The sequence below is a fragment of the Zootoca vivipara genome, chromosome Z1, assembly GCF_965207765.1.
Source record: "Zootoca vivipara chromosome Z1, rZooViv2.hap1.1, whole genome shotgun sequence".
In the NCBI taxonomy this organism is placed as follows: Eukaryota; Metazoa; Chordata; class Lepidosauria; order Squamata; family Lacertidae; genus Zootoca; species Zootoca vivipara.
Window position 1 is genome coordinate 1,526,361 of NC_142583.1, and position 16,830 is coordinate 1,543,190.

The 16,830-nt window shown below is 44.6% G+C and overlaps 1 protein-coding gene across 8 annotated transcripts in view; it reads left to right on the forward strand.

Annotated features, from left to right (window-relative positions):
- SCAPER (S-phase cyclin A associated protein in the ER) overlaps nucleotides 1-16,830 on the forward strand; it is a 190,130-nt gene that overhangs the window by 110,735 nt on the left and 62,565 nt on the right. For all 8 annotated transcript variants that reach the window (XM_035112173.3, XM_088660809.1, XM_088660808.1 and 5 more), the window contains one exon: nucleotides 4,072-4,187. In XM_035112173.3, the coding sequence (XP_034968064.2) occupies nucleotides 4,072-4,187 (116 nt within the window). The remainder of the gene's footprint in view (nucleotides 1-4,071; nucleotides 4,188-16,830) is intronic.

The window sequence follows — 16,830 nt, forward strand, 5'->3', positions numbered from 1 at the left end:
AGTGGGGCGGATTCCCATTCTGGGGGCGGGTCACACCTCCCGGAGGGGCGTGCCATGTGTTCCGGGGCGGGGGCACCTCCAGAGGGGTGGGTCGCGTGTTCCAGGGCTGTGGCGCGCCTCCCGCAGGGCCATGGCGTGCATTCCGGGGGTGTGGCGCGCCTCCCGGAGGGGCATACACATGTTCCGGGGGCGGGGGCGTGTTCCGGGGGCGGGGCGGCTGCCCGCGATGGAGCCCCTTGGAGCCCGCCGCTCGGGGTGGCCCGCCCCTATCTTCTTACGCCCCTGCTCCTTGAGAGCAGCAGAAAACAACCTTTCTCCCTACTCTATATGACATCCTTTTATATATTTGAACATGGCTATCATATCACCCCTTAACCTTCTCTTCTCCAGGCTAAACATACCCAGCTCCCTAAGCCGTTCCTCATAAGGCATTGTTTCCAGGCCTTTGACGATTTTGGTTGCCCTCCTCTGGACACGTTCCAGCTTGTCAGTATCCTTCTTGAACTATGGTGCCCAAAACTGGACCCAGTACTCCAGGTGAGATCTGACCAGAGCAGAATACAGTGATACTATTACTTCCCTTGATCTAGATGCTATACTCCTATTGATGCAGCCCAAAATTGCATTGGCCTTTTTAACTGCTGCATCAGACTGCTGACTCATGTCAAGTTTGTGGTCTGCAAAGACTCCTAGATCCTTTTCACATGTACTGCTCTCAAGCCAGGTGTCACCCATCCTGTATTTGTGCCTTTCTTTTTTTTTTTTTTGCCCAAGTGTAGTACTTTAAATTTCTCCTTGTTAAAATTCATCTTGTTTGCTTTGGCCCAGTTGTCTAATCTGTTAAGGTCATTTTGATGTGTGATCCTGTCCTCTGGGGTATTAGCCACCCCTCCCAATTTGGTGTCATCTGCAAACTTCCTCAGGATGCCCTCAAGTCCATCATCCAAGTCATTGATAAAGATATTGAATAAGACTGGGCCCAAGACAGAACCCTGTGGCACCCCACTAGTCACTTCTCTCCAAGATGAAGAGGAGCCATTGATGAGCACCCTTTGGGTTCGGTCAGCCAGCCAGTTACAAATCCACTGAATGGTAGCATTGTCTAGCCCGCATTTGACCAGCTTCTTTACATGAAAATCATGCAGCACCTTGTCAAAGGCCTTGCTGAAATCAAGATAGGCTACATCCACAGCGTTCCCTTCATCTACCAGGCTTGTAATTCTGTCAAAAAATGAGATCAGATTAGTCTGACATGACTTATTTTTCAGAAACCCATGCTGACTTTTAGTGATCACAGCGTTTCTCCCTCATTGAGAGAACGGTGATGCAGCTAACTTGCCAACAGCCGAAAAGTTTGACAGGAATTTATTAATCTCCAAGGATTGGACTTAAAACCTTCCCCCTGAGGCAGGGTAAAGGGGAGAAGGGTTGAATACATTAAAATCCCTGTAAAATCTTTAAGTTGGACTGGGGAAAGCCCCCCGGGAACTGGAGTCGGGTCCCTGGAGGGATCAGCCAGCCGCCATTATGAAATCACAATAGGAAGGAATTTGTTTACCTCTTTGAGGCTGAGAACTGTTAACTTTGAAGAGAGCGCAAAATATAAGGCTGTGTAGAAGAAGTTTGATAAATGCTCTTTTCAGAAATGGACATAATATTTTAAAAATATGGACAAGAATTAAAAATGAGAGTTGGTAACCAGATCAGATGTGAACTTTGTTCCTGAGGTTTGGAAATACGAATTGCGTCACTTCCTGCATTGTAATCTGTGCAGTTCCCATGGAATCTGAGACGAGCAGGATGTCAGTAGACACAACATCATCTGGCTCTTTAGACTTTTTGGACTTTCAAAAGGAACTTTTGGAACTGCTTTTGGACTTTCAAAATGAATTGCGGCAGAGTAATATACAGATTCGCAAAATAAAACAGAACTGTATGGAAAGTGAAAATGGATTAATTCCAATAGAGAATGAAGAGAAGCAAGATGAACAAGCACCAGCCGGGGACAATGTAATTGACCTTAAAGAAGAGGAGGAAGATCCATGAGTCCTGGACAATATAATTGAACTTAAAAAAAAGAGGAGGAAGATGTAGGGAACATTGTTCCCCCAGTGGGAGAGGGGGAACAAGACTCATGTTCGATTCAAGGAGTCCTCAAAGAAGAACCAGCATGGAATAATGTCCTCCCAGTGAGAGAGGGAGGGCAGGATCCATACTGGAGTCAGAACTTAAGTGGAATAAAAATTGAGATAGGGCTGAAAAGTGGAAACATAGCTGGATGGTACTGTGCTACAGTTAGAAAATTGGGGGGCGCAGGGGACAAAGAAGGGAGAGTGGTGGATAGGTGGCGAAAGAGTGGGAATAGGGTGAGGAGTAACAATGGCTTATTTTCTGATTGATTAAGGTGGTCCAAAACTGGAATGATTTATGGAGCTGGCTGATGCATCTGGGAGATCCGGAGTCCAGGGGAAGGGGGGTAGAATTAGATATAAGTGGTTAAAGGTTATTATGATAGAAGAAATAATATTTGAATGTATGGAAAAATTTTGGGGTATAAATTGTGAGGCTAAGGGAAGAAATAGAGATGGATGGGAAAATAAATTTAGATTTGGATTAATTAATGAATTATAGGTTGAGGATAGTTGCTTAATTTAGATTTAAAAATGGATCCAGTGGGGGGGGGGGATCGAGGAAGTCCACAATGTCAAGTTAATGTAAGAATTGATATGTTTTTTCTTTCTTTTTCTCCTTTGTATGTATGATTTATTTATTTATTTGCTTTTAGTTTTTGTGAATTTTTGTATTTTGAAATGTTTGTAAATCAATAAATATTATTTTGGGGGTGGGGGAGAATGAAACAGCTGCTGCCTGTTCCAGCTGTGGCAATAGTTGGATGCAAAGGTCTTTTTCACATGGATCTCTTTTCTTTTTAGCTGGAGATGTCAGGAATTGAACTTGTGACCTTCTGCACACAAAGCATGTCCTCTTCCACTGCACTACGGCCCCTCCCCTGTGTGGCCTCTCCTCCCTTTGAGCATGTGGAACTAGTTGTGTAGTTCTCTGTGTCCTGGTCAAATTGCCCAAATGTCACCTAAGTTCATACATTCTGTGCGCAGACTTGGCACAACCAAAAGCAAACAATCCCTAAAGTGAGGAGCATGAATCATCGTAAGAAGGGGGTGGGGCAGTAATAAGGTCCCTTTGCTTTGCATGGCTTGGTTCGTGTGTTTGCTCATTCACAAGCGAATTGACTGTAGGTAGTTCCCACTAGTGGTTGCCAAGGTTTCTCAAAATAGAGACAAAGCGAGAGGTCTTTCTTTTTCTTTCCCCCAGTTATCTGGCTAAGACCCTCAGAACTGTGTGGCTGGTTCTGCACACCCAAGGTATTGGTTTACCTTGCTCAAATAGCTGCCTTGTATGTCCTTTGGCAAACTTCTTTTGAAATTGAAAGGACTTCAGTGTCATGGAGGATCCAATACCTGGAAGTCAAAGAACCCCACTAGCTCAGTGGAAAGCTTGGTGCTTGGCGGAACAATTTGTAGTCAACAGGCACACATCAGGCACACACGCATCATGACCAGGCATTGAAGAAACGTGATCTCACGGAAGGCAATGATGGCCACCAACCAAGAAAGAGGATTAGACAGATTCACAGAGGAGGAGAGGGATGTTGATCACTCCTAGAAAGGATGGCTAGGCTATGCTTCTGCCTCCACAGATGGATGCAGCAAGGCTTCTGAAGACCTGTTGCTGGAAACCACAGGAGGGGAGAGGGCTCTTGTGCTCTGGTCCTGCTTGTGGGTTTTCCACAGGGGCATCTGGGTGGCCACAGTGGGAACAGGATGCTGGACTAGATAGGCCTCTTTTGGCCTGATCCAGCAGCTAGCTCTTCTTACATCCTCAAGGGGAGTTTATGCCTAGTTTTTCAAGGTCTTGTTGCATTCAAATGTGTACAAGAGTTCTATTTAGCACTTGCTGCACAGTAAACTTGTGCAGTCAGACAAAACATTGCCTGATAATTCAGTAAAATACTTGGACTCATTACTCTTACTTTTTATGTTTTCAATGCAGAATACAGCAGACCAGGTTGCATTTCACGTGGCAGGGGGATTTACAGCCCTGGAACAAGTCCTTCAAGTTGTGACAACTTCGGCCAATGTGAATGCAGTTTCACGAATCCCTCTGAAGTGAGTAGGATGTTTTTTCGCTTGCCTTTTTTTCGTGGTCAATAAATTAATGGCATCATTGGTGGCTAGAACTATTTTTCTGGCTCTTGTTCTATCTGGCCTTCCTGCTTATTTATCTGTAAATGATAGTTGGTTTGCAGAGGGTTTTATATGGCTGTGTCCTGCTTTTGAAATCTTATGTGCAAGGGCCTGTCGCCAGAGCAAGTTTTTAAGCTATGTATTTATTTAAAATGTCTATATGTCACCCTTTGAGACTCTTTCAATGTGGCTTACAATGAAAACACAGAAATACAATGACACTGCTAATAGATAAAATAATAGATGGGACTAGTCACTAGATGATAACACAGGCAACCCTTCTAAAATTACTAAAATATTAAAATTGTTTTAGATGGCTTTGAGTATATTTTCACACGCTTGGAGTTGCAGTTACATATTTGTACAAAGAAAGTTATCTTGTCAGTCAAGAGCATAGGAAGATGCTGCCCCAAATCTATGGTAGGTACCAGCTTGCCATAGGTTCCATTTTATGCCCACATGGAACCGCTTGGCAGCTGAAGAGACTTCCTCAGCACCGGCCAAAAAACTGTTCTGCCAGTGCATCATGTGCTCCCCCCTCCCGTGGAACTGAGAAGCCATCATGCACGGGCTTTTCTTTTGACTTTGATTATTTATGTTGGTGGGATCTGTTGCAGAAGCTTTGTGCTACTTGTGATCTGTAATTTTGATTCTGGTTGAAACTAGAGGACTCATTGAAATAATTTGGTGTTGGGCAATGGTTTTGAAACCCTACAGGTTTTGAATACCTTTGCAAACTATTTTTGGTTACCTCCAGTCTACCAGATTGATGTGTATATGCAAGTCTCATTTCACCCCACTGCACTCCCCAGCCATACCTCATTCTAGTGCTACCTCATCCTCCTGTCCCTTTCATTGAAGTAGGAAGAAAAGAGGGAGGACACATGCAAATTTGGAGGCAAGTTTTCCTCCCATTTCTACTGATGGGGAAAACTGGCATCTAGGCTGAGGGTATGTAGAAAATGAGCAGCAAAAAGGGGAGGGGAGGCAGATGAGAGAAATGTGGAACTTAAAAGAAGGAAGTTCCTAATGAGTGCTGAACTTCTTTCCAAGTTGTGTGAATAGAGCCTTTTGTGATGGTTGCTGGATTTCTGTGGTGCCTTTGGCAGGTTCAGGACAGGCATACAGTTAATCATAGATAAACCTTGGCAAAGACTAAAGAATCATAGAGTTGGAAGAGACCACAAGGGCCATCCAGTCCAACCCCCTGCCAAGCAGGAAACACCACCAAAGCATTATTGACATATGCCTGTCAAGCCTCTGCTTAAAGACCTCCAAAGAAGGAGATTCCACCACACTCCTTGGTAGCAAATTCCACTGCCGAACAGCTCTTACTGTCAGGAAGTTCTTCCTAATGTTTAGGTGGAATCTTCTTTCTTGTTTGAATCCATTGCTCCGTGTCCGCTTCTCTGGAGCAGCAGAAAACAACCTTTCTCCCTCCTCTATGTGACAACCTTTTATATATTTGAACATGGCTATCATATCACCCCTTAACCTTCTCTTCTCCAGGCTAAACATACCCAGCTCCCTAAGCCGTTCCTCATAAGGCATTGTTTCCAGGCCTTTGACCATTTTGGTTGCCCTCTTCTGGACACGTTCCAGCTTGTCAGTATCCTTCTTGAACTGTGGTGCCCACAGTTTCAGGGCTTCAAAAGAACTAATCTTAAAAGGAAGGATCCTATGTAATTCCAGTAGAAGCCTACATGGTATCCAGACAAGTGCAGAACGCTATATATCTCACAGTCACTGCAGTTACGAATTTACAGGGTCATCATGACGTGTTTATTATATATGATGATCCTCGAGATTTCAGCAGTCATGAGACACCAGAGGTCATTTCAGAAGTACTGTAATTGGTTCTGGAAGTTCGTACTTAACCTTGAAGCACACTTAACCTGAAGCGAACTTTCCCATTGAAAGTAATGGAAGTGGATTAATCCGTTCCAGACGGTCCATGGAGTACTTAAACTGAAGCGTACTTAACCTGAAGCATACGTAACCCGAGGTATGACTGTACCTGAAAATTCAAATAGTTTGTAAAGGTACGGGCAGCAATTTCCTACCTATCTTTTCCCTGCCATTGCAACAGAGAAGTGCTCTGGGTGTGTGTTGTGCTCATGTCAGGAAGAGAAAACAGCTGAATACTTTTGTTGTTGTTTAGTTGTTTAGTCGTGGCCAACTCTTCGTGACCCCATGGATCACAGCACGCCAGGCACTCCTGTCTTCCACTGCCTCCCGCAGTTTGGTCAAACTCATGTTGGTGGCTTCGAGAACACTGTCCAGCCATCTTGTCCTCTGTCGTCCCCTTCTCCTTGTGCCCTCAATCTTTCCCAGCATCAGGGTCTTTTCCACGGAGTCTTCTCTTCTCATGAGGTGGCCAAAGTATTGGAGCCTCAGCTTCACGATCTGTCCTTCCAGTGAGCACTCAGGGCTGATTTCCTTCAGAATGGAGAGGTTTGATCTTCTTGCAGTCCATGGGACTCTCAAGAGTCTGCTGAATACTTTAGGAGGGACAAATGTGAATGGAAAAACTCATTTGTGACTACTGCTCAGTTTGCACACAAACTGAAGCAAGACTCTGGCTCAATGGGCATATGTTAGTGTGGGGATACCCAAAGCAAAAATTGTGGTCGCTACACTCCCTGCTCCTTCTTCCAGCTGTGCTGCCTGGAGCTAAGCCATGGTTGGGCTTAGATTTATTTACAAAACCAGGCTTGTCGTTTGTCTTGCAAGCTGTAACTGAGGTTGGTTGTTCATTTTCTGCTTGCAATTTGTTTCAGGAAGACAAAACATGAGCCCAAGTTGACACAAAACACTAAACCAAACCTGACATAGCTCCAGATAATGCAGTGGAGGAGGCTGGAGGAGGCTGGAGTAGGAGTAGGAGGGAAGCAGCATACCCACAAGCACTCTCTCTCTCTCTCTTTTGCTGTCTCTCTCGTTCTCTCTCTCTCTCTCTCTCAGCCATAGTTTGTCTTAGCACTGCAGGTGAACCAGGCCAGTATTAGTTAAGGTTAGTCTCTTCCACATTCTCTGCTGTAGCCTTATGTAGATGGACTGTTGTACAGAGGAGCTTCCATTAGACACCTTTCTAAAAATCACCAGAGGTATTTCCAATATGGTTACCAAGAGCAATAGGCAAATGCCAAACATCTTGTCCACATTGTTATATAACTGAAGGTAAGCTCTTGTCTGCCAAGTATAACACAGAACTGGCAGATTTATAAACCGTTTTAAAACAAACAACTTTCAGAGAAACTTTTCAGTCATAAATTACATTGACATTCCAAGAAAATATGATAGAGATGATATGCTTATGCAGTTTACGCAATGATTTAAAAAGACCAGTTCAGAGATACCGTGACGTGCCATGGAGAAAGAACTGTCAGGTTATATGAGGGCAGCTTTTGGGTGCTGAGGAAGCCTTCGGGGGTCGTGGAAACCTGCCACAAATTTTTCCGTAAGCATCATGGGAAGCCTCAGGGAAGGTGGTTCTCATGCTGCTGATGGTGACACATGAACCCCCAGCGCACCTTGGGTGGAGCTGAAGAAAGGAAAGGACCAAGACAGAACGAGAGCTCCAGACAACTTGCAGGCATGGCTTAAGAGCCAGGGAGTCTGTGAGCTGTTGGTAGGAGAGGAATAACAGGCAAAGGAACTTGCCGTAGTGTGAGATTGTATGGCAGAGGTCTGCTTCCCAAATCTATCCCATTAAAAGGTATTCCTCCCACCTCAGCCTGGTGCCGCTCCTTGTAAAATTATTGCTTCTAAGCAACTCTTACATCTGGAGGGGTCTTCATACTGCTTAGCCCTGCCAGGCCTCCGGAGAATGGTGGGCGGAGGGCCAAGAAGAAGAAAAGAAGGCAGGTGGATTTCTCAAGCGAAATCTGCTCTGGAGGGAGGAAAGTGAAGCAAACTTTTCGCCTGGGCAAGACCTCTGCCGTGCTGGAAAAATCAGCATGCAGGGCCAACTCTCTGGGAAGGTTGTCAGCAAGACAATTCAGTATCTGTCCCTGTTGATGTATCCCATACAATCTTTCCTGATATTAGTTGTTTCTTTTTGTTTCAATTGGGTTTCTTTGTTGTTGTTACACATTATCCTTTTAAAAAGAGAAAATAAAAGGCCCTAGTGGTATTTTAATAATACAGTACACCTGTTTATGTCTCCCTTAGGAGTGGATGTGAGGAGATTATATGCACTGTTATCCTCATATCTTTCCCCAAAATCCTGGCAGCATGGGGCAGCTCAGAACCTTAATCCAATGTCTACAAGATAAAGCTTTATTTTAGCAAAGGTTTAACGGTATGCCTTTTGTTTTGGATTTGCTGGTATTATTAGATCAGCAGGATAGACAGTGCTATGAAAAAAGTTGCATTTGTTCATGAAAGGTGAGGGTTGGTTCCCTTAAAAGGTAAAGGGACCCCTGATCATGTCGCATCTAATAAAACATTCAGTCTTACAAAATAGAGGATACGTTTAATACTGTGCTATTATGAGCCATAGAGATGAACAGTTATATTTGAGGCATGTGCAGAAAGTCAACAAGAGCTACATATCAAAACCTACAAATGAATGTAAGAAGAGGATTCACATAGCTGCTTCATAAATTGCTCAGATTTGCTACTGAGTGTGCTTGACACATGTTTGTGTGTACCTGTATGATAAACATTGAGATACCTGGTGCAGAATTGTGATTTGGCTAGGAGTAATAAATTTAGATGGGACGCAGGTGGTGCTGTGGGTTAAACCACAAAGCCTAGGGCTGATCAGAAGGTCGGCAGTTCGAATGAAGGGGTGAGCTCCCGTTGCTTGGTCCCAGCTCCTGCCAACCTAGCAGTTTGAAAGCACATCAAAGTGCAAGTAGATAAATAGGTGCCGCTCCGGCGGGAAGGTAAACGGTGTTTCCGTGTGCTGCTCTGGTTCGCCAGAAGCGGCTTAGTCATGCTGGCCACATGACCTGGAAGCTGTACGCTGGCTCCCTCGGCCAGTAATGCGAGATGAGGGCCGCAACCCCAGAGTCGGTCACGACTGGACCTTTACCTTTACCTTTAATATATTTAGATTTATCCTGCACTTCTAGTGCCTATGTCAGGGTGACTTATAGCAACTTAATATAAGCAGAAAGACAGGTCTTTGCCTCAAGAAGTTTACAATCTAAAATTCAACACGGGAAACAACAAAGCAAAGAGAAGTGGACGCAGTTTATTTACTTACTGCATTTATAGGCCACCTTTCCACCACATAATTCCAGGCAACATTCTCTCTCTCTCTCTCTCTCTCTCACACACACACACACACACACACACAGAGAGAGAGAGAGAGAGAGAGAGAGAGAGAGAGAGAGAGAGAGAGAGAGAGAGAGAGAAGCAGCTACAAGAAAGACTTGTGGTGCTTCCTGCTAAAAACACAAAAGTCAGGTGGTTCAGACAACTCATACACTATCAAATCGATAGTACTAGCTGTAGGAAAAATGGCTGTCACCCAGAGAGCCAGCTTCTTTAGATGCCCCAAAGGGCATCTTTTCCCCTTTGAACAGCAAGCCAATGTGCTGTATCCCCAACTGCTTTTGTTTTTTTTTTGTCCTTTTATTAAAATAATTTTATTGGTTTTACTAAATAAACATAGGAGACACAAATCAAATTCATTCCACCCTCTTCCACCACCCCCCACGAGCCCCCTCCTGCCACGAGAAGGTCCCGTGCCGGGTGGATAGTTGGAGGTGTTCCATTTTTGTAGTTGGGGTTTATCCCCCTCCCCCTCCTCCCTCCCCCAGAGTCCTCTTCTGCCACCAGTGGGCCCCGGGTTATGAGGCAGGACAGAAAAGAGTGTCCACCCCCCTATCTATCCATACGTCTCTACTAAAGAAAAAGAAAAAAGCCCCCTCCATCCCTCCCTCCACCGCCCTAAGAAGAAAAATGATCCCCCAACTGCTTTTGAAATCCCAAGTAAGAGGTTGCCATGTGTGGCAGTTGTATGAAACAATGCAGGTCCACCTCCTAATTGGACACCCCAACTAGTAATTATTTGGATCCTGGCCTATTTCTATATAGCTAATAAAATGACAGATTAGAGTAGTTAAGCTATGGAAATATTTCAGCATGCTAGAGTGCTTAATCACTTCATCACCTCTAAATAATCAACCTTCATATAAATCATACATATTTCTATAATATCTATCTATCTATCTATCTATCTATCTATCTATCTATCTATCTATCTCATTACAGGTAGGTAGCCGTGTTGGTCTGAGTCGAAGCAAAATAAAAAAATTCCTTCAGTAGCACCTTAAAGACCAACTAAGTTTATATTTTGGTATGAGCTTTCGTGTGCATGCACACTTCTTCAGATACACTAGAAACAGAAGACTTCTCTTCTGTTTCTGTTTCTCTTCTGTTTCTAGTGTATCTGAAGAAGTGTGCATGCACACGAAAGCTCATACCAAAATATAAACTTAGTTGGTCTTTAAGGTGCTACTGAAGGAATTTTTTTATCTATCTCATGTTAGGCAATTAAATTGAGGTTTGAGAGAGTGTGTATGGTTGTGCATATGCATGCAAGTTTTTGGCAAACAGAAGCACTTTATTGTATTTTATTATTGTTTTCAAGGTAGAGTACTAAAGATTCAAACCTTTTCTCTATAGCTGCATGGCTTGGAAATTCACTTTTAAGGAATACAATACTTGCATTTATTACCTAGTGTAAGATTTTGTCGGAAGATTGGCTACAAATCCCTAAAATATTTTCATGATTTTGCATTTTGCAGCTATTGGGTAAGCCATACAGTAAGCCATAGTTGATAGTTTACCTCCATGAACACATGTTGCATCCACTTCCCTCCTCCCCTGGCATGAGCAGGAGTGACAAACCATGATCACTGCCTAGCATTATATCCAAACTGAGGATAATTGCTTGATTCACTCCAAATCATGTTCTGTTTCCAAGTCTTGTTCTTGACTTAGCAGTTGGCGCAAAACAAACAATGATCCATAGTTTTGGCCTAACACTAAGCTAAGGATCATGATTTGTTGTTCATGCTAGGGAAAGTGCAAACCTCCATGTTCACGGTAAACCATTAACTATGGTTTGCCATGATGTGCAAACTGCGCCATAGCCAGACTTAAAATTTGCAAAAGCATAGTAAATTCTATGAGGTTTACAATTCTAACTTTCTTTCTTTTTCCCCTCCCCCTTTTCCTTTGACTTGAGAAAATAAGCAGATGATAAATGTGTTGAGCTTCACACAAGTTGCTAATCTGAGGCATGTGGAAAACAGTAGCCCGCCCTATCCATGTGTCTCGGCCATCACCTGTGGCATGTAGAGGAGTTTGCACTGATGTAGCTTCAGCCGTGCTACTCTGTGCTTGGCAAGTAGAGAAGAACATCTTGTTCTGCCAGACATCAAGTTATAATTTCATTATAAATCTTTCTTTTAAAATATCCTAGGAATGTAGGAAACTGTCATAAGCTAGGTCAGACTGTTCATCTGTCCTTCCCAGGGTTGTCTGCCCTGACCGGCAGTGGCTCTGCAGAGTCTCAGACAGGAATCTTTCCCCATTGCCTGCAGCCTGGTGCTTATAGGGGAAGATGCCCGGGATCAGCCAGGGAACCCTCTACCTGAAAAGAATGTGCTCTGCCACGGAGCTCTGGTGCATCCCAGTATACAATGCGCCCATTTCTCACCATTGCATGACAAAGTACATGTCTTCTTCTTCTTTGGCGATCACTCGTAGCCAAGTAAGATTGTCTTCCATAAACACGGTTTTAACAATGGTTCCGTAAGTGACTGTGGAGCCCAATTCTGGTTCCACACATCCTTCCACAGTGGAGACATTGGTTTCCAGGTGGGAGTTGATCACAGTGTGGATTTGCCCAAGCGTGCCTTCCTCTTAGAACGTTTCTCCATTGCGTCCTGAGATGGAGTTTCTTCTAAGCCCATGACACCTTTGGTAAAGGCTGTTCTCCAACTGGAGCGCTCACAGGCCAGTGTTTCCCAGTTGTCAGTGTTTATACTACATTTTTAAAGATTTGCCTTGAGACAGTCTTTAAACCTCTTTTGTTGACCACCAGCATTACGCTTTCCATTTTTAAGTTCAGAATAGAGTAGTTGCTTTGGAAGACGATCACCCGGCATCTGCACAACATGACCAGTCCAACGAAGTTGATGTTGAAGAATCATTGCTTCAAGACTGGTGATCTTTGCTTCTTCCAGTACACTGGCATTAGTTTGCCTGTCTTCCCAAGTGATATGTAAAAATTTTCTAAGACACCGCTGATGGAATCTTTTGAGGAGTTGGAGATGACGTTTATAAGTGGTCCATGTTTCACAAGCATATAGTAGGGTTGGTAGTACAATAGCTTTGTAAACAAGCATTTTGGTTTCCCTGCGAATATCCCGGTCCTCAAACACTCTGCACTTCAATCGGGAGAAAGTCGCACTCACAGAGCTCAGGCGATGCCAGATTTTGGCATCAATGTTGGCCCTTGTGGAAAGGTAGAAGTGATCAACACATTTTCCAACGTTACACCACTGAGTTGGATTTGTGGCGCTGCAGAGGGGTTATTTTGTACTTGTTGGTGCAGCACTTTGGTTTTTTGGATGTTGAGTGATAGGCCAAGCTTTTCGTAAGCTTCTGCAAAGATATTTAGGATGGTTTGGAGGTCATGCTCTGAGCGTGTGCACACTACGTTGTCATCAGCATACTGAAGCTCTATGATGGAAGTTACGGCAACCTTACTTTTTGCTTTCAGCCTGCTCAGATTGAAGAGCTTTCCATCTGTTCGATACATGATTTCTACTCCGGTGGGGAGTTTCCCGTCGACACAGTGTAGGATCATGGCAATGAAAATAATGAATAGAGTTGGGGCAATAACACAACCCTGTTTAACACCTGATCCCACTGTGAATGGTTCACTTTGAGAGCCATTGTTATCTGTGACTGTTGCTGTCATATTATCATGGAGGAGCCGAATGATGTTTACAAATTTATCTGGGCAGCCAACTTTCAGAAGGACAGTTCACAGGGCATGACGATTTACAGTGTCGAAAGCCTTAGTCAAGTCAATAAACACCATATACAGGGGTTGGTTTTGCTCTCTGCATTTTTCTTGAAGCTGTCGAGCGGTGAAAATCATGTCCACTGTCCCCCTAGAAGGCCAAAACCCGTTGTGGGATTCAGGAAGGGTCACCTCGGATATTGCTACCAGACAGTTTGCTAAGATCCTTGCAAGAATTTTGCGGGCCGCAGGTAATAGAGAGATGCCTCGCTTGTTTCCACAATCAGTTCTGTCACCTTTTTTAAAGAGATTGATAATTTTGGCATCTCTAAAGTCTGCTGGGATTTCTTCTCTGCTGGGAGTTGCGGTTAAGGAGATGTTGGTAATGTTATTTCCAGTGCAGTGCAATAGCTTCTTTATCTTTTATAAGTGTGTTACCGTCTGCTGAGCATAGGGGGCATATGCCATGATTTATTGGCCCATAGATGGTCTTTGTGGCTTTAAAGAAACTCTGTGCATCATGAATGTCGGCTAAGTGCTGGATCTCTTGAGCTTTTTTATCCACCAGGTGTTTTTTAGTTCTCTGGTTCTTCTTTGAACCTCAGCGTTAGCGTTGGCATAGGTTGGTGGGGGCAGCGCCCCCGCCCCTCACCTCCTTCACCCACGCAAGAAGAAGCAGAGTGCACTATGAAGCGGGTTGCTGGGCAGCGCCGGCAAACCGCTCCATAGCGCGCTCTGCTTCAGAGCGTGCTGTCCAAGCAGAGCAGCATCGCCAACCCGGACGGACTGCTCATGTGCGGACATGCACAGTTCGTCCTGGCGCGCGTGTTGTGATGTCACGGCGCATGCGCGCTGCAGAGCGACGCCCCGTCCCCAGGGGGTGCTGCCCCGGGCAGCCAAGCAGCACCGTTTGCTCAATACCTTAAGGGCTGCCTCTTCCCATACAAACCAATCTAGACCCTGTGCTTGTCATCTGTGGCCTTTCTTTGTGTGCCTTCTCCCTGAGAGCCTTGGAGGGTGGCAGCAAGAGAAAAGGCATTTTCTGTGGTGGCTTGGTTGTGGAATGCTCTCCCCAGAGAGACTCACGTTGCACCATTGTTACATGTCTTTAGGCATCAAGCAAAAACATTCTTATTTACCCAGGCCTATGGCCTGTGAAAGTGGGGGGGGGGGGCCACACACGACTATTATTATGACAACTATTTTATTATTAGGCTGTCTGTCTGTATGCTTTTTACTATGTTTTTATCACAGATGTTCTGTAATGTGTTTTTAATGTTGTACTGCACTCTGGGATCTTTTGATAAATTGAATAAATCATAATCCAGTGGTGCAGCAGTAAAACTGCTAGCATATTTGCAAACCAATGCAGGGTCCAGCATTGTTTCAAATTAGATGGGGAACTGCATGTTGAGATTCCTGCATTGCAGGGCGTTGGACTAAATGATCCTCGGGGTCCCTTCCAACTCTACATTTTTATGATTCTATGAACAACATACACAGAAAGTGGAATTTTGCAAACCTTTGTGTTTAAGTGGGGTGTGTGTGTCTTGTTTTAATTCATAAACCATTTCATGCTCATCTCAGGGACCTTGTACAGAAATGGTAACACGAGACAGCTGTCGTTTCCTTAATAAGATTAAAATTAAGAAATTAGTTTGCTGACTTTAATCTGCCATTTAACCCTGTAAACCACCTGGGACCTGCTCTGCTGCCAACACTTTGCATTCTGAATTTAAAAATTGTATCTCTGAACCTGAGCCGACAACATTTCTGAATATATTCTAATTATCACTGTCTGAGGTTAACAGGCTTAGACTGCTGGTTTTCTGCCTCCACGTTGTAGCATAGAATAAATGGCAGGATTTGCCTTTGCCGCCTTGGTTCAAATGAACTTTGTTTTTTCTCTTTGGCACTTCAGTTCCCCCTCCCCACCCTTCGCATAAGGATTTCTGTGGGAAACTATGCAATGGGGGTTGTTAGTCTAGCATAGCTCCCGCAACATGATAAGAGTGATTTTGAAGTTCCTGAAGTGTTACCACTTGGGGAATGGATGCTTGTGTGAGTTGGCTTTAGAAATGTTGCAGTAAAGCAGCCAACGTGTGGGCTTTAATTCAAGATAAACAAATAAAAACATTTTCAAATAAATTTATTTTTCAAACTATGTGTTTTAAATTTATTTTTTGTGTTAAGCAAAAAAATAGAAGAGGTTCTTCTATAAATATAAAAATGTAGGCATTGCGTGCACAGAGGTCACAGCCTTTCTCCGTAACCGCTGAACTATAATGTAACAAATTTGGCCACAACGTTCCATGCCCATCAGTGAGGGATCTGGCATAATTTTTTTCCCAAAAAGCAAACCTTTCATACCTAAAATAATGATTAAACACAAAAAGTGGCACCCAAATTAGACATCACCAGCAGAAACTCTAAAGACTACAGCAGCATCGAATAGAAAGGCAGATCGCCCACTGCTGCCTCAAAAGCCGCGCCACCAGATGACATCACAAAATCCCACAGCAACCAACTGAAAACAGGCCTTTTGCAGCAACAAGGCCCAACATTGCCAAGTGGAGGTAGGGGCCTGCCTGGGGGAGGGATGGGGGCCCAAATAGGGGGCAGGGATAGGTAATGGGTCAGAACAGGGTGGGGGGAGACACAGGGATGAAACCTGCCCTCTCCACAGTACCTTGCCTCGGCTTTGCAGACTGGGCTGAGTGGATTTAGGGGCCTGCCTGTGTGGGGGATGGGGGAGGCCAAATAGGCCGCAGCATAGAATCAACTGAATATGGCCCTTTTACAGGGCCATGCCGTTGGGTAGAATAAATGTTATTTCACATAACACACGTGGGTAGGGGAGTCAGGGTTGGGACACGGCAAAATTTTACAGAACACGCGCATTGGGGGAATGATTGTGTGCAAAATGAACGGGTCACAGGGATAACCCGGGGAGGGGGTTGGACGGAGGAGAGGAGGGAAATCACAGGGGTAAGTGGGGGGTTAGGGGGAGGAAAGGGGGGAAATCACAGGGATAAGCCGGGGTGGGGGGAAGAGGGGGCATAATAGGTCATGGATCAGGACAGAGTTGGGGGATTCACAGGGATGAGGGAGGGGGATGAGGGGGGAATCACAGGGATAAGCCCGGGGGGGGGGGAGGGAATCACAGGGATACGTCATGGATCGGCACAGGGTAGGGGAAATCACACAAATAACCCACAGCAACGCCGGGGAGAGCCAGCTAGTTATTAATAAATGACAAATCTTGATTGATAGTGTTGAATGATTTTTAAGAACAAACCATTTTGTTGTTGTTTAAGTCGTTTAGTCGTGTCCGACTCTTCGTGACCCCATGAACCAGAGCACGCCAGGCACTCCTGTCTTCCACTGCCTCCCGCAGTTTGGTCAAACTCATGTTCGTAGCTTTGAGAACACTGTCCAACCATCTCGTCCTCTGTTGTCCCCTTCTCCTTGTGCCCTCCATCTTTCCCAACATCAGGGTCTTTTCCAGGGAATCTTCTCTTCTCATGAGGTGGCCAAAGTATTGGAGCCTCAGCTTCAGGATCTGTCCTT